This window comes from Heliangelus exortis, chromosome 25, assembly GCF_036169615.1.
Source record: "Heliangelus exortis chromosome 25, bHelExo1.hap1, whole genome shotgun sequence".
NCBI lineage: Eukaryota > Metazoa > Chordata > Aves > Apodiformes > Trochilidae > Heliangelus > Heliangelus exortis.
This window is the reverse complement of record NC_092446.1, coordinates 5,818,756-5,842,702: the sequence shown is the minus strand read 5'-3', so window position 1 is coordinate 5,842,702 and position 23,947 is coordinate 5,818,756. Positions and strand designations below refer to the sequence as shown.

General features: G+C 49.6%; 2 protein-coding genes across 10 annotated transcripts in view; one reads left to right on the top strand and one right to left on the bottom strand.

Moving 5' to 3' along the window:
* The window catches only part of CEPT1 (choline/ethanolamine phosphotransferase 1), a 28,920-nt gene extending 20,258 nt beyond the window's left edge, over positions 1–8,662 (top strand). For 5 of the 7 annotated variants that reach the window (XM_071768404.1, XM_071768402.1, XM_071768407.1 and 2 more), the window contains 5 exons: positions 1,301–1,385; positions 5,851–5,982; positions 6,794–6,952; positions 7,561–7,686; positions 8,404–8,662. In XM_071768404.1, the coding sequence (XP_071624505.1) occupies positions 1,301–1,385; positions 5,851–5,982; positions 6,794–6,952; positions 7,561–7,686; positions 8,404–8,535 (634 nt within the window). In that variant the 3' untranslated portion in view covers positions 8,536–8,662. The remainder of the gene's footprint in view (positions 1–1,300; positions 1,386–5,850; positions 5,983–6,793; positions 6,953–7,560; positions 7,687–8,403) is intronic. The other 2 variants (XM_071768408.1, XM_071768406.1) reach the window with 1 other exon arrangement.
* A 4,545-nt stretch (positions 8,663–13,207) lies between these two features.
* DENND2D (DENN domain containing 2D) lies at positions 13,208–23,633 on the bottom strand. 3 transcript variants are annotated; one of them, XM_071768400.1, is made up of 13 exons: positions 23,469–23,633; positions 21,231–21,412; positions 20,623–20,735; positions 20,475–20,544; positions 19,671–19,748; positions 19,312–19,452; positions 18,303–18,451; positions 17,994–18,171; positions 17,549–17,590; positions 16,966–17,056; positions 15,787–16,026; positions 14,722–14,825; positions 13,208–14,593 (listed from the first exon to the last, which is right to left on the bottom strand). In XM_071768400.1, exons 1-12 carry the CDS (start codon positions 23,524–23,526, stop codon positions 14,764–14,766), a joined length of 1,404 nt encoding a protein of 467 aa, XP_071624501.1. In that variant the 5' UTR covers positions 23,527–23,633; the 3' UTR covers positions 13,208–14,593; positions 14,722–14,763. The 3 variants fall into 3 exon arrangements, with proteins under 3 accessions (XP_071624501.1, XP_071624499.1, XP_071624502.1); XM_071768398.1 differs by having other exon boundaries at positions 13,208–14,825; XM_071768401.1 differs by lacking the exon at positions 19,671–19,748 and having other exon boundaries at positions 13,208–14,825.
* Positions 23,634–23,947: the final 314 nt, after the last annotated feature.

Below are 23,947 nucleotides of genomic sequence, written 5' to 3'. Positions count from 1 at the left end.
CTGGCTGATGGAGAAGTCAGGCTGCTCAGGAGGAGATGGATGCAGTGCTTTTACAGCCTGCTAAAAGCAGCAGCTCCAGGATCCACAGCAAGCTGAGAGAGGGCACTGAGTGCCACGGGGTGCTATTGCCCTTCTCAGGCTTTGGGGGATGTTCCACCTGCAGCTTCATAATTATCCCTTGTGCCTGTTGATCTGCTGAAACAAAAGTACATTTTGGAGCTTCTCAAAGGAGAGGATCCACTCCTGGAACAAAGGTTGGAGAGAAAGCTTCAGGTAGCACACTGATCAGTTATTAAACTTAATTACATGGTCTTGTGGCTCATTGAAGGCAGAGAGGCAAAAAACCCAACCCTTGAACCATATTTCCCTGGTGCCTGTGCAGTTGATAATATCAGCAGAGCTTTTTGTAATGTGTATTTGCCAGAAGTGATTTTGAGTCTTTTTGGTACAGCTGTATTGTTAGAGATAAGGAATATGCCAGAATATTTCAGACTGACTCAAGGGATTATTTTTGACACAGTTCTCCAGCATGAGATAGTGTTTTACAGCTTCATATAATGCCCCAGCAAATCCTCCCTCTTTGTTTCACTTGTGTTTTTCTTTGCTCCTCTTTCTGAAATGGATTTTAGAGCTGTTTTTTCCCTCTTAATAGCTCCAAGACTTTCATCTGCTCTTTAAAACAAAGTCTTAAATTCAGTGTTTTCTGTAAGCCTTTCCATCTTGCCCTTCTACAAAACATATCAGCTATGCTAGAACCAGAAGTGGTTTCTCTTCTTGCTGCATGCTGGAATTGTGTAATTTCCAGCCCTGTAGCTGATGCTGCCATTTACATTTGCATAAACTCTTCAGGGATTTTCTTTTTTTTTTTTTAAAGCTTGCTGCTATTCAGAGAGAACATTCATCAGAAAAAGTAGGGTAAAGAATATAATAAGGTTTAAAAATACCTTTTCTGAATGTTATCATGCAAAACAAATTCTTTTTTTTGGTGGGCAAGGTTAAAACTGAATATTTATTTCTGCAAGCAGCAGTGGTTGGTTAAGATTTCCAGCTGTTCCTTTTGGCAAAGTGGATTTTTATTGCACTGTGGAATTAAAAGTATAGCACGGCTCTTCATTTTAACAGTAAAACTAAGATATTTTTTTGCTTTCTCAATTATTTGTCAAGCTTGCCTCTTGTTTACCCTCAGTATTCTGGAGTTCCTACCCTGTGCATGACAGAGGAGAGCTGCTGTGCTTGCAAATAACAGACTTGAAATTGCTTTGAATAATTTTGCTTTTTTTGGCTTTTTGTACCTAATCAGAATTGATGTGACTGAAGTGCAAATCTTCATAATAATCATGCATTTACTGGCAGTGATTGGAGGACCACCTTTTTGGCAATCTCTGGTAATTTTGTTCATGTTCTTGTTTTATCCTTTTAAATAATCTCGTAGACACCTGAAAGAGCTACCTGGAAATTGCAGAGTTAATTAACTAGCAGAGTTAATTTCTGTGGGAAGGTCTCATTTGTCCTGATGAGTGGGAATATATCTTACTAAGTAGACATCACATGGCAGTAGCTGTGGCTTCTGCTTTTACCATATGTATTAGAACATGTTATTTTATATATGTTGTGTTTGCAGGTAAAAAGTCATTAAATCTTGCACAAATTTAAATGTATCTTCAGGCTAGTCCAGCTTCCTCTGAGAGACCTGGCCAAAACTGGAAGGAATACCATGGCCCAAGCTGGGTCAGCCACAGAGGACTTGGGGGAGGCTTTTGGGGAGCAGCTGGTAACCACCAGCAGATAATTTGGCCTGAATGTGGCTGACAACTCTTACCTGTATGGGGAAAAAAAATGATCACTTGGGTTTTTTTCTGCTTTCTGTGGTTTTTTTAGTGGTGAGCACCCTAATTTAGAGAGCTGACTGTCACGGGGTGGCTGCAGAGGCTCAGCAGCTTCTGGGATGCCACTGACTTGGTTTGCATTGCTGAAGAAGTTGCTGGAATAGCACTGCCCAGAGAAAAGCATCTGTGTGCATCCATCAATATAACAGACTTCTGGGAATAATAGCTAAAAGATTGATTTCCTGGAAGATTTTTTTATTGATCTTGTTTCTGGGCTTGCTAAATGCAGATCCTGTGGTGGGTAAAGAAATCTTGATTTGCAGTCAAACCTCAGGGTGGTTAAAAATCACTGAGACACATCACCCCAATTTGGGGAATTTCTGATCTGATTCCTGGAACTGGAGAAATGAACCAACCCTCTAATATTGCAGAGAATCAGTTTTGCTCCAGGTGCTTTCAGGCTTAAAACCCCCAAGCCCCCCAATTAATTATGTGAACTGCAACTTAAATACCATGTAAAGAGCATGAGTGTGTATAGGACTGACTCTAAAAAGATGAGACAACTCAGCTTATTCATGCCAGACTTTTCCAGAGAGCTGAGTTTGGCCAACATCCCCCTGCAGCTGCTGTCCTGCATTACAGATGGGAATTTCCCAATTCATGTTTTCACTTTCCTTTTTCTCATTCTCTTTTTTTTTATTTATTTATTTTTTCTTTAAAAAAAAGTGGGGGAATAAAACTGCTGCCCCAGCATCCTCTGGCATACTTTGGTGCAAGGTGATATCTGTGTGAGCTTGGAAATTGTTCCCTTGTGTTAATTAATAACTTTAATAAATTGCCCTTTTAAATAACCTATTGAATAGCACTTTTCAGCAAAATCCTGAAATCTATCAGAAGTTCTGGGTTGCAGCAGCATTTGGCCAGTTCAGCTCCCAAAAGATAAAGGTATTTTCAAGGCCAGTGTTGGGTACTGGAGGTATTTCTCCAGAGAACAAACTGGATCAGGTCTCCTGTGGTGAGGAATTTTACTTTTTCATTCAACTTGCGAGATTTTTTTTGTGTGTGTTTCCAGATCAATATTATTTACTCCTTGCAGAACAAAATAAGCACACGACCTCTCCTTACCCCTCCTGTGTTTTAACCTTTATGTGACAGCAAAATCAGTGCTTTGGTATTTGTGGTTTGTTTCTAAACAAAAATAATGCAATAAAATGATGTGGTATACTCAAACATTCCACTTTCTTATGCTAACAGGTGAAAACCAAAACAACCTGGGCAGGCTACATGCAGACCTCTGGATTTTTGTCAAGTGTTGCTTTCTTAGCTTGGTTTTTCCTCTGCCATGGTGTGGACCTGGCCTAGCTTCCCTCTTTCTATCAGTGCAGATTCCCTTGAAGCTTTCTGCAGTGCTGCTCTGCACAGCTCCTGGGGTTCTGGTGCCTGCACCTGGGATCTCACGGGGAAACTGTGAGTAAATGAGTAAACTTAGGTGCAGCTTGGCTGATGTTTGATTCTGGAGAGCCTTTTTTTCTCTTTGAAGTGAGAAAAGTGCTGTAACTGTGTGAGATTCCCCAGCGTAATCTTTAAAAGCATAAAAACTTGATAAATCTAAAGCAAGCTTGGGTTTGGCTTGCTGGGAGCTGCTCCTCCTCTTGCAGATGTGGCTGCAGTCTACACACATCCAGCCCAAACTCCAGCTGGGAACCAGCTTTGGGTGAGGGATTCCCAGGATACTCCGAGCTGCCCAGCTGGTTGTGGTCTTTTCATGACCAGGAGAATTTCTGGAGGGAGCACATGTGTCCTCCTGGGGATCTGTGGTCTCCTCACTGCTGCATCCTCAGCCCTCAGCTCTGCTCTTTTCCCTGTTTCCTAATTACAGGGAGATTTTTTTTAATACCAGTTCATGCTGCACAAAACTCTGGTGGCATCTAGTCTGGAGGCCTGACATTAATTTTCTGGCAAGTGATTCTGGACTTGCTTTAATCCAGGCTCTGGCAAGCAGTCATTAATCCCTTCTTGTGCCTGCTGCACTTGTTTTTATTCACATGTGTCTGTGTTTTCCCCAACAACACCTGGAATTCCCTGTTTCCCAGGCCATACCTGTGTTCAGAAGCTTTCTTGTGCAAAGAGCCTTTCTCTTGCAAGCATCTTCAAAGGCTTTGACAGAGAGCATCATTTACCTGCAAAACATTTGCTTTGTGACACTTCTCTGCATTTTGGCATCTTGTGAAGCTCTCTGGGCACCTGATCTGTGGGGAAACCCCTGGGGCTGCCAGCAGGGTCAGAATGGCTGCAGGGACTCTGGGCAGACCAGACAAGGAGCTCTTGGGGCTTCCCTGTAGCTTCCCCTTCTTTAAAAAGTCAAGGGCTGCCATGCTACGTTTTAGGAAGATTTCAGAGTACACCTTCCTCTCCTTAACCCTTTTTTTTTTTTTTTTCTTTTTTTTTTTTCTCTCTCCCCCTCCATGCTATTTCTTTGCTACTCCCAACTTTTGGCCTTGCTGCTTCCACTTTGCATGCAAAGCAATTTACCAGGCTCAGCCTTTTTATACCTCTCCTTTGACTTTCCTCTGCCAAACTGCTCTGTGTAACTTGGTTTCCCATTATTTCTTCCAGATATCTGCAGCCCAACACCTCTCCCTGAGGCAGCAAAAAGGAGAGGGTTAATAAAGTGCTGCTGTTACAACTGGGGCCTCATCCTTTGCCTTTCCCAAGCATCATTCTCAGATTTGTTGTGAGCTCCTGGGCTGCTTTTCCCAGCAAACTCCCCTTGTCTTTAGGAAATGTCAAGCTTAATGTTTTTGACTCCTGTATGAAGCTTGTCATGGTTTTCCTCTTCCTGTAGAAAAGCAAATTCCCCCTACTCTTTAGGTGCCTGAAGCAGAGGGTACCCCAGGTACCTTCCTCTGCAGCTGAGCAGAGACTTGAAGTCCTGTGCATGACATTTCTGACCCATCACAGCATCCAGGCTGGTGCAATGGATGCCTGTTGTTAATTGTCATTATTCTTTCATTACTAGCTTTCAGAAAATAATTTTTCCCTTCAGACTGCAGCCTGAGCAAGGGAGAAACAAGTTTGAGTTCCTGAAACAGTGCCAGGGGCAGTGGTTTGGGGAATGGTCTGGATGCTAAGAGCTCAAGCTCTGCCTCTTCCTGGTGCCCTGGGGAGAGGGAGAGATGAAGTTATTGAACATGACAGAAAAGTAATGATCTTTACCTGCTGAAAAGCACACTGAGAGTGTAATTGAAGAAAAACAAAGAACTTGACCTCATTTGAGCCTCTGTGTGTAGCTGACTCCTTGCTGGTGGGAAGCCCAGGGTGTTCCTTCAGGTGAGAGCTGTGACTGCAGGTTCAGAGCCCAGGAAGGTGTTTGTAGTCATGGAGATGAGTTGGGAAGTTTTGGGTAGTTCTTGCTTCCATAACATCTTCCCTGTGGTTTCTTTTGAACTCTTTCTTCTTCGCTTCTGGTTTCTCCTGCTCTGCTTGAAACACCACTGTTACAAAAATGCAGAAACCCACTGCCTTTCTTCCACAGCTGCCCATGCTCATTTTTCACTCCTTTAGCAACCCCATCCCTTGCTCTCCTGGTCTCGCTGACTCTGAGAGGACTCATCTGATCTCTTTGCTTCCCTTCTCTTACCCATGAGGTAGCACCCACTTTCTTTAGGGGCTTTGTTTAACCTTTTCCAGTGGCTCTTGCCCAGTTTGATCTTCAGAACAGTTGGCTGATGGTTTTCTCTTCCATGTGATAGCTGGGTGATTTAGCAAGCAAGTTCTTTGCTGCTCCTGCTTTTGATGTCTTTGGAGGTAACTGAAGACAAGTCCAGCCTTATGGGAAGCTTGATGGAAGGATTATTGGAAAAAATACACATTTTCTGTGCCTTGTAGAAATGTAAAACTCTATAGTAGTGAAAGAAAAGCAAATGTGGCATTGGAAAGTGGAGTGTTTGAGTACACCAGAAGCATTGAGCCCAATTTCAGTTTCCTTGTGCATATTTTAACTTCTTGTCTTTCTTCCATTAAGATTCCAATCCTGAATATTCAGGTGAAAATATTCCCGGCTCTCTGTACTGTGGCAGGAACAATATTCTCCTGTACCAACTACTTTGGTGTCATCTTCACAGGTGGAGTTGGCAAAAATGGATCCACTATAGCAGTAAGTACTTTGTTTTGTTAGTTCCTCTTCAGCACTCTGTGGCTTTTCAGCCATGTCTTTAGTTTTTATTTAACATAGTACCTCCTACACGTGAAATATTTTCCTTTCAGTTTCTTGCCAGTATGGGAAAAACAAGTTAATATTGTCTGCATAAGAACAGTAGCTTCAGGAGTCATGAGTTTTAAAGTTCTAAGTGATGAAAAGTGTCTGTTGTACTTAGATATTTGCTTTGGAATAAATAGTATAAAACATTATACAGATACAGTGACCCCCAGAGAGTTCATACAAAAGTCCAATGCAAAAATCCCTTCAGAAGGAAGTTTGTCAAGAAGCTTGGTTTTGGTTGATCCTTCCTAAAAGCTCTGTATTGTTTGCATTACCAGTGAAAAAGTACAGGTGGAGATATCTGCCCAAGCACCTTCTGTTTCAGTGGGTTGGTTCTGGAGCCCCAGGAGTTCTCCAAGAAGCAATTTGATACCATCCTGCTAATGGGTTGCTCCCCAGGAGGCTGTCAGAGTTCCTTTTAGCTGGTCTAGAAAAAGCAACCCAAGTCCTGTCTCCTGTCACTTGGTGACAGTGTCAGCCCCTGCCTGTGTGACCAGTGTCAAATCTGCCTCCTTGCTGCCTAAAACCTTTTCCCCCCAGCAGCAGCAAAGTGCCAGGTTCACAGCTGCTGCTCCCTCAGGTTTCACCATGCTTTGCTCCTGTCAGGAGCAGTGTTCAGGAAGAGAGGTTTTTAGTGGGATTTTATCTGTACCCTGTGAGCCTTTGTCTGGTTCTTTTGTTAACCTGAGGCTTTCTCTTGCTGCAGGGAACCAGTGTCCTTTCCCCTTTCCTTCACATTGGGTCAGTCATTGCTTTGGCTGCAATGATCTACAAGAAATCTGCTGTGCAGCTCTTTGAGAGGCATCCCTGCTTGTATATCCTCACCTTTGGCTTTGTATCTGCTAAGATAACAAACAAACTAGTGGTAAGTGCACCAGGACCTTCCAGTTTCTTGTTAGTGCAGTAAAACTTTTTTTCCTTTTTTTCTTTTTTTTTTTTTGGTGATTCCATTAACTTGCATCTGTTTGTGTACTGAAGTCTTACAGATTTTCAGCAGCTTGAGGTGCAGCAGAGCCTTTCTGCTGGTTGGGAGTGGAAAACCTCAGGCCAATGCTGTGGTTACACAGGCACTGCCAGCACAGCTTCCAGACACCTGAGTTCTGTGTCTCTCCCTTTCCCAGCTGCTTTTTCACACTTTTGCAGCACATTTGCACACGTGTGATGAGCTGGGCTGGAACAGAGGTGGCTGCAACCCCTCTCAGATGCATTTTGCAGAGAGGAGGAAGGTTTGGGAGGAGGTGACAGCACTGCAGGAGTTTGGAGCAGTTGCTTAGGGTTTAACTGAAATATCTGGAGAGAAATAGTGGTTAAAATGCTGAACAGGTTTGTACCAGGGAAATGGTGTCAGGAGAGGAGCCCCTCTTGAACAGAGTGAATGTGGCTTGAACTGTAACTTTTTTAGCTTTAGTTATTCTGAAATCACTCTGCCCTGACTGGTGTCTGTTTATTTCTGTTTTTTTTTTTTAAATGTAGGTTGCACACATGACCAAAAGTGAAATGCACCTGCACGACACAGCATTCATAGGCCCAGCACTATTGTTCCTGGACCAGTATTTTAACAGCTTTATTGATGAGTATATTGTCCTCTGGATTGCCCTGGTAAGTAGGGGCTCTCTCTGCTGGTCAGGAATCCTTGGGAGCATCTGTGTGCCCTCTCACAAACCCTGTTTGGTTCAGCCCAGCTGCTTCACCAAGAGGGTGATGGGAGTGTGAATTTTAAATAGAACTCTGTGCAAACAGAGGCAAATGTGGTCTGCTTGCTGCATAGCTTCAGGAGTTTTAAAGCAATGTGACAAGTGGAATATTTTGAAGGTTTGTGTTGATGTCTTGTTAGCAAGGGAATATATTATGTGTAGTGCAGGTGTAGTGTTTTGTTCCTTAAGCTCCTGGAAGCTTGTCATTGCTAGCAGCACCCATGAGGAAAAATATCTTCAGTTAAGTTCTTGTGCTTATCAAACACTCAGGTGTTACTTACCCAAATGCAGTGTTAACCTTTTAGTAAAACTGATCTTTTCTGTGTGATTATCACCATTCAGAGTTAGGGGGGCATTTTGCAGTGTCTGTGTAGCTGATATAACTGACTTGCTCTCTTTGTTTCTAGAATTAAAAGTCTGTTCTTTTAAAGGTGAAAGAAAGCCCAGCATGTCTGGGAACTTTTTCACTGCCTGATTATCCCTACAGGGTTGGAGGCTCAGTTGGTGACAAATGCTCCCCCAGTTGGGAACTGGGGGGGGGGGCAGGGAGGGAGGCATCCTCTGGTGTTGCACTCCAGAACACAAAGCTCAGTGTGCTCAATATTTTTTTTTTCCTTGGCAGATCTTTTCCCTCTTTGATTTGCTTCGATACTGTGTCAGTGTGTGCAATCAGATTGCTGCCCATCTGCACATCCACGTGTTCAGAATCAAGTCCTCCTCTTCCTCCTCCTCCATGCATTCAAATCACCATTAGTAACTGGGGAGCCACCAGAAGGAGAAAGAAGAAAGGGTTGGTTTTCCACATGAAGGATGTGGAAGATATGTAGGAGACCAAGGCAAAAAAAAAAAAAAAAAAAAAAAAAAAGCAAGATAAGAACAAAGTAATTTATAATAATCAATGTTGTATAACTTTTATCCTTTGGTATCAGTAACACTCCTTAACTAGTCTCCTGCCTGAGAGAGTGAATTCCAAGTCCACCCTAGTCAACTCTACACGTAGTCAACTCTGTTGGTTCAGAGCTTGGGAGAGCATGCAGGGAGTAAGGCTCTGTCTTTGTAATTACCTGGACTACAAAATAATCTCTGTATGGTGAATGGATCCCCAACAACTGAAGTTTCTAATGTAGTATAATTACAGCTGCAATACCATTTGCTTTTAATTTTATTATTTCATCATCTCTTAGTGAAATACTTGTTTAGTGTCCACTTGAAATTTATTTACTAAAGACTTGAGCTGGTAAAACCAGAGATATCTCACTGGCTTGTGGAGCTGAAGCAGCTGTCAAGGGTTAGAGGCCAGCCTGGGCTGGGGCTTTTGCTTGTGCATTGCTGAGAAAGCAGTTTCTTGCTAAAAATGATGTTGGACAGGGTTCTGCAAGCAGAAGGGATGACTGGCATGCAAAATAGTGTGGTATCTTTGTCAATTAATTTTATTTTTTTAAAATAAACATTATCTAAAAAAGACAACTTATTTCTTGATTTTCTTCAGTGAAAGGACTATAAAAAAAAAGAAGATTTTACTGTTTACTTTTTTATGTATAAAACTCAAGCAAAATTTCCTTTCTGCTCTTAATAAATAAGAATTCTGAGAGCAACAGTTGTCTTCAGATGTGTGTGTTGCTCTGTCCTACTTAAGACTTACAAAGCCCAATCCTGCCTGCTAGTAAGAAGGCAATTTTTAAATGATTTTACATATACCATGTTGTCATTCCAGGATATCCAGGAGCTTAAAATATTATTTATAGATTCATAAAAACAACACTATTGTTTCTGATTTTTTTTTTCTTCTTCAGAAAACCAAAGCTCTTAATATTTATATATAAATATTTCTATTTATGGAGTGCACTAAGTTTGCGTTGGGGTTTGTTGTTTTTTGTTGCTTTGTTGTTGTTTTTAATACCATTTTTAAGATGGTGACCTGCATCAAGGAGGCTGTTAGATTTAATGGAGGATTTGGTGATGTGAAGTCCAATTCCTTTGGCACTGAGGGGAATTTCAGACCCTGACAAAGGGTCCTGCTGCCCAGAGGAGAGGGAATGTCTGCAGAGCAGGATCTGCCACAGCTTCCTGGGGAGCTGCCTGGGAAATGTGGGAACCTGGTGGCTGAAATCCTGCCTCTCTCTGACCATGAACATCTCATGGGTATAAAATGCCCATTTTATGGCAAATGTCTACTGGGAACCCAGAGCCACAGCAGGACCTGGAAAGGCAGGTGCCTTCCTCAAAGGAATCAAGCACAGCTCACTTTAAAAAATGAAATTCAAACCAACAACAATCAGAGCCCCAGGGAAGGGGTGATGTGCATTTCCTGGGATACCCTGCTGGTCAGAAAAAGTGCTCAGGCAGGGGAGAGAAAATTCAGTGGCTGGAGAACTGAAAACCTCTCCCTGGGAGCAGCCCCAGTGTCAGAGGGCTGAGTCTGCTGGGGCTGTGTCCTTGCAGGGGAGGTGAGCTCCAGTGCTCATCCCTGAGGAACCTGTGGCTCAGCCTGTTTTAGATGTTGCAGGAAGGGGAACTGAGATGTTGGCTTCTCCAGCTGAGCATTTAGCACCTGGATGTGCTCTGACTTTTGTCTTCTCTGACAGAAGAGTTTTGGTTCCTGCCTGCCAGGTGACAGCACTTGAACAAGGGAGCTGGAGATCCCAGCTCAGCACTGGGACACTGGGAAAGGAGAAGATGATGCAGGATTCCCAACCTCCCCCTGCAACTTCCAGGCACTGTGAGCAGCAGTTTCATGGCAAGTGTTGCTGAGGGCTCTTTGGGGGACCCTGGGGTTGTCCTGGAGGTCCCCAGAGGCTCCATCCTGACCACACAGCTCTGAAGTGTCCTGGAAACCTTGGAGCCCCAGTGTTTTGTTACTGGGAGCCCCCCCAGTGTGTAGGGTCTCAGCTCTCCCTTTAGAATCCCAGTTTTGGTTACAGCTGGGGTTTAGCTAACTGCTGGGTTTATTCTCAGTTGGCTGAAGGATCTGGAGGTAGCCTGAGCTCTGCTGCTGCCCTTCAGGTGCTGAGCAAGAGCACTTGGAGGCAGGAGATGCAGGAGATGAAGGATTTGAGGTGCTGAGGACTCAACATCCACTTGCCCAAACCATGTGTTACTTTTCATGGGCATGAAGGGGGTGCAAAACTCAATTACTTGGATATCACTCTATTTCCCTGGAGTGTAAATGACTTTTCTAGAGATGCAAACAAGAACTGTACTCTCAGATTTAAGCTGCTCCAAATGATTTGTTACTGAAGCTTGAGGCCTCTTGAGATGAAGAACTGAAGTCTTTAAAGGGTTGTCTGGGACTGAACTTTTCAGCTGAAGCCTGTTTGATGTTCAGGAACTGCAACAGGGAACCTTTTCCTCAGCTTTTTGCTACCTGGAAGTTTGAAGGCTCCCTATGTTCAGCCAGCCAGGAACAAATTCCTGTTCCTACCATGGTCATGTTTCAGTGTTATCAAGGCACAGTTACTGCTGGTAATCCAAGCCATATCAGGTGTTGCTGTGCCAATAGGTGTTGTCTAAATGCCTGTAATAAGTAATGGAATAAATGAACTTTCCCTCTGGCACATGGCAGCACTGTTCTCTTTGTGAGCAGAGGTTACCTCAGTTGTGCTCAAGGACTTGAGAAGGGGAGCAGGAGATCCCTGAGCTCAGCTGAGCTTGTGACTTGCTTTGTCAGTTTCTGTTGCATCCAGAAGAGGCTGAGAAGGAAGAGGTTTTGCAGCAGCCTGTTGAGCTCTCTGAATGTCTGAGCATCCTCCCTGCAGAACAAATCAACCCTGGGCTCTCTGAGCACTTCCCCTGGCACTGAACAGGCAAGCTGAAAGTTTCCACTTGGTGTTGGAGTTGTCCTCTTCTAAGAGGTGGTGAGGGAGTTCCTGGCACGGGGGAAGGGATAGGTCAGGGGTACCTGGGGGTTGGTTCTGTTCCAGCTGACTCTCAGGTTCCTGGTTTTCTCTTCTTTCCTTCCTCTTCTGCGTGCACCAGGTACCTCCAGTGCTGCTCTGCCCCATCTTTGAGGTTGGACTGAAGCTGCTCAGAGGTTTAATAATTTCCAGAGAGCAGGAGGTGAACTGCAGCAGTTTTCAGAGGCTTCCGCCAGGTGGGAGGTGATGGGAGGTGGGAGCTTTGCCCATTATTGCCCTGGAGCAATTTGAAAGCCCTTGGTAATGAGGCCTCTGGTTGGTTAAATATGCCCAGGACTGTTTGCTGGCACCCGGGCCAGCTGGCAGAGGAGGACACATGCTGGAACATGAAACTTCTCAAGCAGGGCAGCTGCATAGCAGGAACTGAACTGCAAATCAGGAGCGATTCCTGAGCTGCCTCCCAAGCCATGCCTGGAGGTGTTTGTCCCAGTGTGAGGTGGTTAATGCTATGCTGGGAACTATGTTAACAATTTAGCAGAATAAATCAGCACTTTCCAGTCGAGGGAAAAGATTTCTTGGCACTTTTTTATATACTGTCGTAGACTTAGATCAGGTGTTAGACAAATCTTGAGCAGGAAGAAGGATTTAAAAATACGCTGTGAGATTTGCTGATCCGTTGCAACGTGAGCTGAGCCCCCTGGATGTGTCCCTGCAAACAGCAGCTGAGTTTACCCAGTGCACACACAGTGCTCCCACCTACAAAGAGGTGGCCTGAGAGACACAGATGCAGAGTTCAAAGAAATAAATAGAGTGTTTTATTCAGCATCTGGCCTTCCAGCAGTGATTGCTTTCTTCACCCCCTCCAGGCATGAAAGCTCTTGCTGGGCCAAACCAGCTCCAGAACCCTGACCTTGTCTTTCCAGCATGTTCAGCCACCTGCAGCTCTGAACCTGGATGGGTTGCTCCTGTTCCTCTGTCCCTTTTGTCCCCTTTTGGCATCCTGGGGCCAACAGAGAAGCTGAGCTGGGAGCTGATGTGCTTCTCAGAGGCTGGGCTGGTCACTGGGGTGGACCTTGGGCCCTTTTTCCATAACAATACAGAAAGGAAAAGTGCTCTAAGTAGCTTAAGAACCTGTTTCAATCTGTTCTTTGTTGAGCAGTCAGGCAAGTTAGCACCAGCCCTTCCCCCTGAGTTAACCTGTGCTGACTTCTGTAGCACTGCCCACACTCAAACTACTTTTTTTTTTTTTTTTTTTTTTTTTAAATATAAGGATCAGGTTTTGTGTACCTCTGTTTTCTTCTCAGCAGCTCAGGAAAACCTTTCTATTAAATTTTCCTCTGGTGGAAATCAAGCAACCACACAATCCAGCCCCATGTGTGGTTTCTAATTCTTTTTTGCAAAGCAAGGACCACTTCCCATTTGTCTCCATGAGACAGGGTTAGCACTTCCCAACCAGAAAGGTCGTTGGCTTCTCCAAATGGTAATGAGCAAGGAGGAGGAGGAGGCAAGTGGCCTTTTCCTGAGGGACAATTCTTGACAGGTGCCCTGGATTTTACAAACACACACACACAATTTTCTCCTGGCAGGTGAACTTTTTAAAATGACAAAAAGCCACAGAGAAAGCCCACGAACCCTTTAATTTCCTGTAGTTAAATCTCTGAGGAGGAACTTGTGGAGCCAAAGAAGATACCCACAGTGCCAAAAATCCCCCCTTTTCCTAACAAGTAATTCTTGCTCCCACCTCCCCCTCCAAACACATAGAGGGGCTGAACAGAAATTAACAATTTTCCTTCAGTGGGTTGGAGCTTTTCAGAGCTGGTCAGTTTGTGCCCTCTGTCCAACTGCGTTCCTGTCCCTTCCATTTGTGCATTCCTACACCCAGCTCTGAAATAAGTGCCCTGCACATCCCTCTCATTTTCATTAAATGTTCAACAGCTCTGAAAGTGAAAGCTGTCTGGCAGACAGACTGGTTTTTTGTGGTTTGTTTTTTTTTTTTTTTTCCCCTCGTTTATGTAAAAATCTCTCCCCTGTGGCTTTCAGCCCTGCAGCAGAAGTTGGGTTCAGCTCTGGTTTTGATAAGATCTGCACATGAGTGCACATGTCCAGCTGGGCACCCAACAATCTGCAGCTTGGTTATAACCCAATAACTTGGTTGTAACATCCCAGAGAGCAGGGGGAAGCTCTGCCTGCCCTCCAAGCTCTGCTGGGAGAAGTTTCTGGCCCTGGGCTGTCTGGAAAGGACCCAGCACCAGCTTTCCCTGCTCTGTTTATTCCCTGGATGAATGCATCAGGAAAGGGACAGACCCATCATTTAACTTAACCTGCTGCAGGCACCACGTTTCAGTGACCTGCCAGGTTTTAGAAGAAGTCATCAAACCCAGAAACAAGGAGGATGGTGACGTTTTTACTCATTTACCAAACACTTCCTCCCTCCCCGGGGCTGCAGATCAGCCCCTTCCCTCTACTATACACACAGCCCTGTGGCCTTCACAGTTGGCTTACAAGACAAATAAATAACATGTTGGAAAAGAATATTTTTCTTTCTTTCAAGAGCTAAACTGGGCTCTAAGTGGTACCAAGGCAGCAGCTAGAGAGGAAACCACCAGAATCCCCCACACTGCTCCTGCTGGTGTTTAACAATAAGAGAACCTGATGGAAAATAAAGAGAACCAGTTAATAATAGAAACTTCAAAAACTTATTTGCTAGGATGTTACTTCTTTTCAAACCCTAGGTTTGTTTTAATTAGAAATAACACTATTTCCTACTCATCCTTTTTATTTTTCTCTCTACCAATTACTCTACAACCTTTGCTGTCCTGCCACCAGCTCCCTGCCTTCCCTCCCTTGCTGCCTTAGGTCCTGCTGGAGCCCTGGGGATTGGTTTTGTCCCTGGTTCTGACAAGATGAGAGGGAGAAATCCCAGCTCTGTGCAAAAGAGTTTTCCAGTGCAACGATGCCCTGAGGAAAAAACAAAAGAAAGGGAAGAACCAGGTTGTTCAGTGCTGCCCAGGCAGGAGGAGGAGGACAGAACCAGAGTCCCCGGGGCTCTGCCCTTGGTCTGTGCAGGAGCTGCTGCTGGGCAGGACCTGCTGGGTCCCAGCCCTGCTCCTGGGGTCCCAGGTTGATCTTCAGGAGTCCCTTCGGTGCTTCTTCTGTTCGTGGTACTCAGTTATCTTCCTTTGGAAATAGGCTGTGGGTGAGAAAAGGGGGAAGGGAAATGGGAGTGGTGGGGCCAAGCAAAAGGGGAGCTGTTGCAGACACCCCCCTCCCTCTACACCCACCCAAAAGTTTGTGTTTTTTTTTTTAAAGGCTGGGTTAGCCTCAGGTTTTGACCTACACCTGTTCAGTTTCCTCTCCAACCAGCAAGGGGGGAAACAGGAGGTGCTGGGAATGCAAATGGGCAAAGTGGGCACAGGGACTGGGTACACAATGGGAAAGCTGGGCTTGTGCCACTCCTCTCTCCCATCCCCAGACAGATCCAGCTCTGACCTAAAAGGGCAGAGAAAGCCCAAAAAATGTCCCCGCTTGGACTCCTGGGGAGGGGACAAGTCCCAGGCCAGGATATCTCTGGCCACCAGAGATGTTTTAGGTGGCTTCCTTGACTTCTGCCACCCCTCTTTGTCCTCTTCCCAGAATGGGAGGAGGCCGAGCTCTGCCCAGTGCTCTGTAAATCCCCTGGAAGGCAGAAGGACCAGTCCAGCCACCAGGGATCCACACTGGAGCTGCTGGCGGAGATGGGTCGGGGCTCACAGGCAGCGGAGCCAGGAGCCAGCTCCCAGCTGCTGCCCCTGTCCAAGCCAAATATTTGCAGTGCTACTGCTGTGTTTGCCTGAACACTGAGCTCTGTCAGCCCACCCCAGCTACAAGATCTAAACTGAGCCCAGGGATTTTTTTTTTTTTTTTTTTTTTTTTTTTGATTGCTTGTTAGGACCAGAGAAATGCAGCTGCTGAGAGCTGCTTGCTGGCCTGAGCATCCTCAGCCTCAGCTCCATCCCTCTCTGGGCATCTGGAAAACACTTCTGCACAGAGCCTGCAGGAAAACTGGGATTTCTCTTTCTCCTTTTGCTATCCCAGGGCATCTCATCCCTTACCCAAACACCCCAGGGTTTGTGGAGCTCAGCCACAGGGAGGGGGAAGGAGGAATCTTTTACCTTCCTGTGGGATCCTGCTCTTCTCTGCTTCCTCAATGAAGAGGGAGAACATGTTGGTCTTCACAAACTTCTTCACAAACCTGCGGTTGGTTTTGGAGGTGATGGCTTTGCAGAAAGCTCTCTCCTGGAAGGTCCCAGAGCCGTTTTTTGTCCATTTGATGTGGGAGGAGTAGTGACCAACAGCACGGACAAAGAACTGCACGAAGGCTTCAGAGACCAGGGCATTGAGCTGCTCAGGTGCTGGGGGAGGACAGGGAGCAGGAGAAGTGAGGATGGGACCTCTGAGCTGATTTTAACCTGGCCAGATGGAAGTTTCTGTTTGCATCCCCAGAAATGATTTCTGGGAGCAGTAAATGGAGATCAACCTCGTTTGGCTGTGGGAGCACTTCCTGTGTCTGCTCTCCAGAGAGGAGGCATCCAAATATTGGCCAAACCTGGTATTTTTTAGCAGAATTCCTTATTTCTGCTGCCATAGAATCAGAGAATGGGAGGGGTTGGAAGGGGCCTCTGGAGCTCATCCAGTCCAACCCCTGCACAGCAGGATCACCCAGGAACACATCCAGGGGGGTGGGAAAGGCTCCAGAGAAGGAGACTCCAGAACCTCTCTGGGCAGCCTGGGCCAGGGCTCCCTCACCCTCACCCTCCAGAAGTTTCTCCTCATGTTGAGGAGGAGCTTCCTGTGTTCTCCCTTCACCCCAGGATTCCTTGTCCTATTCCTGGGCACCACTGGGAAGAGATTGGGCTCCTCCTCTTGCCCCCCACCCCTCAGATATTTACATACATTCAGCAGATCCCCTCTCAGCCCCAGGGCTCTCACTCTTTCTTCCCAGCAGAGATGCTCAGGTCCCTTCCTCACCCTCCCAGCTCTCCCTTGGCCTCTCTCCAGTAGATCCCAGTCTCTCCTGAACTGGGGAGCCCCAAACTGGATCCAGTATTCGAGGTGTGGTCTCCCCAGGGCAGAGCAGAGGGGCAGCAGAACCTCCCTGGATCTGCTGCACACACTTTGCCTGATGCCCCCCATCACGCTTCACAGCACAGAGGAAAGGCCAAGGGATTCCCTTCCTGTGCCTGCATTTTATTGCAAATTGGGGCAGAACCATCCCAGGCTGGGTCTCTTTAGGAAAATCATCCCACTGAGCCCCTCTGTGCAGGCAGCTTGTGCATGGTTTATGCCCTTACTGTGTATGTTGTTGTTGTTGTTGTGCCTGCTCAGAGATGTCAGGATCTCATTCTGCAGCTTGATGGGCAAAATCCCCTCCTCATCACCGACCTGGAAGGACATGGGGCCATGAACCACCCACTGCTGGTGGGAACCCAGCTCAGAAGGTGTCAGGCAGTGGTTGGTGCAGCCCATCAGCCTGGTGTCTATGGTTCACAGACTCATGGAATGGGTTGGGTGGAAAGGGACCTCTGAGATCACCCAGTTCCAAATCCCCTGGATGGGCAGGGACACTTCCCACCAGCCCAGGGTGCTCCAGCCACCACCACCTCCTCCAAGCCCTTCCCTTTCCTCAGGGAAAGTTGATTCATTAATTATCACCTGAGGGTGCTGGGGGTGGGATGCCCAACACATGGACCCTGCTGCTCACCCGTGACCAGAGGGATGCAGCCAATGGACACATCCCTTGGGAGATGTTTTTCCTGCATGGGCAACACCCAGACCTCTCTGCCCCCAGGATGTGGAAGCTGCTGGGTAGCTGGGACCCAGGGTGGACAGGGACCCCTCCCAGCCCAGCCCAACCCCCCCTGCAGCAGGACTTACTGCCCGGATGATCTTCCCTTCACAGAGATCAACGATCAGGGCCTGGAAGAGAGCAGAGAGCATCCAGCTTCAGCATCCAAGGCTTCCTCCCACCCATTTTGGGATCAGACCTCTGTGTCTGTAGCCCATGGGTGTCAGGAGGATCAGTCCTCCTGTGCCACAGGGACCTGGGCACCAGGGCATCCCCCCAGGGCCTGCCCCAGGCTTGTCCTCATGTAGTTCTACTCCACTTCTGCAACACCAGCATCCAGCCTGGCCCCAGGGTCAGGGCTGTGGGTCCTGGGGTGGCCAAACAGCACCCAGGAGGAATGGAGACATTGCTACAAGAAGCTCCAATCTCCATCTCCCTGGATGGAAAAAACCCAGGAGCAGAGCCCCCACCCAGAGCCACCCCAAACCCAGGCTCCCAAAGTAACCAGGGGCTGCATCCCCCCAGTTCCAATACCTCCTCCATTGGCTGGTCCAGGACCCTCTCCAGGTGCCTCATCTGGATGCCAACCATGAAGGGTGTGGGGCAGCAGACGGTGTCCAGGAGGCACTCGGGGACCACGGGGATGTAGGTGTGAGCCCAGGTGAAGGGGTAGAGGAGAGCGGCCACGGCGTGGATGCACTGGGACAGAACACTGGGGAAAGGGAACAGCACTGCTCCCACCCTGAGTACAACTCCATCCTTCCAGGGTGGTTGGTTTGGGGTTTTTTTTGTTGTTGTTGTTTTCTCTTTATTTGCTTTTAAAATCAAGAGATGAGGCCTCACCTCAGCTCCTGGGCCAGGAAGATCAACCTTCGCTCCAACACGGCCGAGGCGAAGATGTGGAGGATGAGGTGGGGGCTGAGCCTCTGGAGCAGAGCCTGGAATTCCACGTGCTCCAGGTGGGCATCCAGGGGCCGTGTCAGCTCGATGAGCTGCCAAAGGAGAGCCACAAACCCAGGTTAGGAACCACAGAATCCCAGAATCATTTGGGTTGGAAAGGATCTCTGAGATCCCCAACTCCAACTCTCCCTGATCCACTCTCCCTGCTGCCAGCAGCCCCATGGTGAATGCTGAAGGGACACCAGGACTGGGCAGCCCATGACATGGTCCTGTCCCTCTCCCCAGCTTTATGGGAGGGGAATCCCCCTCCCCATGTGCCAAGCCCCCTTTAGAGCAAAGCAGCAGCTGGGCTGGGCTGAGCTCTGCAGATCCTTTCCAGTACGAATCCTGCACAATCCTCATCTCCCACACTACCCAGGATTTATCCCCCCCCTTTCCCTGGTTTCTTACTGATCTCTTCACCTTATCCCAGCCCTGCCTGGAGCCCCAGAGCTCAGAACATCCTGGTAGATCCTCCCTCCCATCACCCCCAGCCACGCTCCCTGCAGGGCCCCTGGCCAGGGCATTGAGCAACAGCAGAGCCTTGCTCAAACCTTCCTGGGTGTGGAAATCTCCTGCACTGGGATGGCAGCTGCCACATTGCTCTGGAGAGGTGGGATGGTGCCCTCAGACCCATCCTGGCAGGACACATCACAGACCATCCAATGGTTTGCGTTGGAAGGGACCTGAAAGCCCCCCCCAGTGCCACCCCTGCCATGGTCAGGGACACCTCCCCCAGCCCAGGGGGCTCCAAGCCCCATCCAACCTTCAACACTGCCAGGGATGGGGCAGCCACAGCTTCTGGGGGCAGCCTGGGGCTCAGCACCCTCATGGGTGCTGCAGGTGTGGAGGATGCTCCTGGAGCTCCCTGTGTTGGAGTAGCCCAGGAGGTGCCTCTGAGATCCCCACCAACCTCTGTGCCTGAGTCAGGGATGAAGCTTTTGATGGTGACAGATTTCCCTGGAGCTGGGAAGGGTGATTCCCGAAGGCCCTGCATGAAGGGGTAAATCACTGCCATGGAGATCTGGCGCCTCTTTTCCACCTCATCCAGGATCTGGGAGAGAAGAAAATGAACTGGGAAACCCCAGCAGGCAACAGAAAGGCTGCTGGGCCACCACCAACCCAGATGGAGCCACCATACAAAATCATAGAATTGTTTGGGTTGTAAAAGACCTTTCAGATCATCCAACTGCCCAGGCACTGCCCCAGGTCCCTCAGCACCACATCTCCACAGCTTTGAAACCCCTCCAGGGCTGGGGACCACAGCCCTACCTTGGAGAAGAGCCCAAAGCAGCCCAAGCAGCTGATGATGCAGAAAACCTCAGGGAGACGAACACCACGGCCAGATGGCTGCAGGAGGATGGGAAAAGGGTCTGAGCATCTCCCACTGCAGCAGCTCCAGAGACCCCCCCAGGCACACCCAAGACACTGTCACTTCCTTGGGGAGTGACAAGCCCAACCCCAACCCCAGCCCCAGCCCCAGCCCCCGTGGGCTTTGCAGCCATCCTGACCCCTGCACTCAAGGGACAGGAGCTGAGGGAGCTGCAGGAGGTGGGTGAGGAGGCAGGAATTGGTGTCTGGGGAATGGCACCTCCCACCGTCCCATCTCCTGGTTGCATTTCAGGCCAGCCCTGACCTGCAGCAAATGCTGCTTCCCCCCACCCAGCACCCAACTGATGCCCCAGCAGAAAAAAGCTCCAAAGAAATCCCTTTGGGCACCTCCTGGCTGTTTGTCACTTTTGTCAAGACAAGTGGCTTTGGAAGGCAAGTCCCCAAGAATTGGGCTTTGGGAATCATGGAATGGTTTGGGATGGAAAGGACATTAAAGCTCATCCAGTCCCAACCCCCCTGGATAGTCAGGGACCCCTCCCCAAGCCCAGGGTGCTCCAAGCCCCATCCAACCTTCAACACTGCCAGGGATGGGGCAGCCACAGCTTCTGGGGGTAACCTGGGGCTCAGCACCCTCACAGAAAGAATTTTTTTTCTATGTCAGAAGGCATCCTGTCCCAGCAGGGGGCTGGGGTGACAAGGCCACCCCCTGCCCAGCACTGGGTGTAGGGGTGGTGGGATGCTCACCAGCAGCCTCCTGCAGTAACCAATCTTCCTGCTGCCATCCACGTTGGTCAGGACAAAAGAAAAGGTCTCACTGCAAGAAGAGAAAACGTCTGGGGAGGGGATGTCCTGGCCAGGGGGGGAAGGGACAGCTCAGCCCCACAGGGGGTACCTGGGAAACTCAGTGACAGGGGCCCAGTTGTTGCCATCAGGGAAGCAGAAGAGGGGGATGGCTTGCAGCAAACGTTCCTCCTCCTCTTTCTGGCCCTTCAGGAGGTTTTCCCGCTGGAAGGAAGCAATTCCAAGAGTCAGGGAGAGGGAGGGAGGCCACAGCCCCAGGAGGGGGTGGGAAGGGGTCTGTCCTAAAGCAGCCCCCAGCTCAGAATGAAGCAGAAGGTCCCTTGCACATCCCAGGAGAAGCAGCTCCCAAAACCCCAATTTTTGACTCTTTTACCCTCTGGACAGTGGAGCAAAGCAGAGGCACCCAGGGGCTCCTCTGAAAACAGGGACCCTCCTCCTGTGCCACCTTCCCAGGGGGGATTTCACTGCTGGGGTCTCCACTTTTGGAACAGGAGAACAGGGAGCACCCCAGGATTTTTCTCCTAGGGCTTGTGGCCCTGAACTCAGTCCCAGAAACCCCAACCCAAGATCAGTGAAGCTCTGGGGGTTGGGTCCAGGACTCTGGGGTGTTCTTCTGGCTGGAGTGATGGGGAAGGAACAACACCCCCTTGCCCTCTAAATTCAGAAAACTCATTTTGCCAGGAACAGGGGCCCGGGTACCTTTGGGAACTGATAGGTTATCTTGGGCTCGTAACGTCCATCTGACATCTTCTTCAGTGACACCACCACCAGGTACTCAAAGAAAAACTGCCCAGCAGAGCAGAGGAGGGGGTTCCACTCTCCTGGTTTCCCCTGTGGCACCCGGGAGGGGTTCTCTGCAGCAGAGGTTTCCTCTTTTCCCTCTGTAGCCAAAAAAAGACACCAGGAGAGAGTGAAATGACAGAGCAGGACGTGTCCTGGTGGCAGAGCAGGAGCTGCAGAGCTCCCCGTGACCTGGTGCACAGGGACCTGCAGACACAGGACATGGAAAGGAAGGAGAAGTTTGAGGCTTTTGGAAAAATCCAAGTGCCATCCCAGCACCCATTTACCCCATTCCAGGGCAGAGGGAGACCCAGAATGATGTGGGCACATGGGATGGTGGAGAGCAGAGGGCAGGGGTGGGAATGCTTTTATAGGAATTGATTTTATTCCCTTAGGGGAAAAAACCCCAGCAAACACACAGCATGGATCTTGTTCAAGCACCCCCAAAGGCTCCAACAGGATGAATCCCAACCTCTCCCTGCCAGATCCCCTCTGTCCTGGGAACTGCAAATGAGATCCTCGAGGTTTTCCCTGACCCACAGCTCCCAAAGCAAAGCAGTTCCTGAAGTTCCCATTTCTTGTTCAGCCAGTTGGGTCAGGCAGCTGGGGAGAGGCAGCTGCCACAACCTGAAAAACTGGAAATGAGAGTGGAAGAAGCTCCAAGTGACATCTCCAGGGGCTCCGGGAGGATTGAGGTGGGACAGCAAGAGCTGAGGGTGGGAAGGAGAGGATTTAATGCCAGTGGGAGGCTGCAGCCAGCCATGCCGTGGCTCTTCCCCTTCCCAGCACCACCTGTGACTCCAAATCCCCAGTTCCTGGCACTAAAATTGTCCTGGGTTTGGTCTTTACTCTGATTACATCGGGCAGCGGGAAGAGCTGGAGCTGCTCCTAGGAATAACAGGCAGGAAAATGAGCACGTGGCTGGAGGAAGTTTTCCCACATTCTGGGGAAAAAGCCATTCTGGAGCTTGGCTCTGGGCTCTTTGGGTTGAGCTGCAGCTGGGTGGGACAAGGCATGGCCATTGTCACCTGCTGTCACCTCCTCTGCAATGTCCTCCTCCAAAACCACGTGCAGATCCCACCCCATGTATCCCCCAGCTCCATAGGCAGCTCCTGAAGTCTGGAAACATCTTTCCAGCTGCCACGTGGAAATGGCACCAATGGTACAAGAAAAAGCCATTTTTTTCCTGCACAAGCAGCTTCCTCCACCTGCGTGGGGTTTTCTGACCAGCTGAGGGCTCTCAGTGCCCATGAGGCCCAACCCGGTTCTTTCCCCCATGAGGGGCTGCACAGGGGGTTCCGTGTCCCCCAGTAGAGAGGAAAAAGCTTCTGCTTTATCGACCCTGTTCTGCTGAACAGGGCAAGAGCAAGAGGCAGCTGGTACAGAGCAGACACAAGAAGTGGGGGGAGGAGGAGAGGGGGGGGCTGCAGGGACCCCCCCAAAATCCACAGCTTGCCCCAACCTGCTCTGGGGGCTTGAGATTTTGCAGACTGGAGAAGCCTGGAGATCCATCCTGAATCTTGGAAAAAACTCACAAATCCCACAGAACCCGTTTCTACACTGTCCCCTAAAGGCTCTGTGACATTGTCCTGCCCTGGGGACACCGTTCCCCTGCCCCCCCCCGGCGGCGCCTGGCAAACGCCTGGGAAACCTTTTGGAGGTGTGGGAAGAGGGAGCCTGGGAGGCTGCCCCGGGCTGGGATAACCCCCGGGGGATGGGGGCAGATTCCTGGGAGATGGAACAGACTCCTGTGGGATGGGGGAAGGCTCCAGGAGGGATGAGGGGCATCTCCCGGGATGGGGAACCCCCCCGGGAAATGGGGCAGAGTCCTTTGGGATGGGGGGGAAGGAGGGAGCTCCGGGGCTGGGCCGAACCCCCAGGGCTGGGGGCTACTCCTGGGAGCTGGGGGGGCAGCACGGGGGCTGGGGGCAGCCCCGGAGCAAACCCCGGGAGCTGCGGGGAGCTCCGGGGGGCAGCCGGGGCGGGGGAATAAGGGGCAGGGATGGAGGGGACCGAACCGGTCCCGGCTGATCAACCCGGCGTGATCCACACCGGGCAAGTCCCGGGGCCGGCACCGCCACCGCCACGGGCACCGACACCGACATCAACACCACCGACACCTCCCGGAGGTCCCCGGCGTCCCCTCCCAGCCCTCACCTCTGCGGCCCGAGTGCCGCAGGCTCCGTCGGAAGAAGTTTCCGATGGCAGCAGCCATGGTGCCCCGGACCCGAGCGGCACCGACCCGGCCCGGCCCGGCCCGGCCCGGGGGAGGGCTCCGGCTTCCGCCCGCCTCACGCTTTCGCTTTCCCGGGGGAGGAGGGAAGGGACGGGACGGGGAGGAGAGGGGAGGAGGAGCGGAGGGGCCGGGCCGGGCCGCACCTGGAGACCTCCCCGGGAGAGGGGACACCTGGGGACGGGAGGGGACGGGAGAACCGGGCACGGGAGGGGATGGGAACACCCGGAAAGGTGGGGGGGGAAGCCGGGAGAACCTGGTTGCAGAATCACAGAACCGTTGTGGCTGGAAGAGACCTCTAAGATCACCGCGTCCAAACGTCAACATCCTCCACCCCCTCCCAATAAAATAAATAAAATGTATTTATCAATGTCTGTATCGCCGTGCCCACCAGAGCATGTCC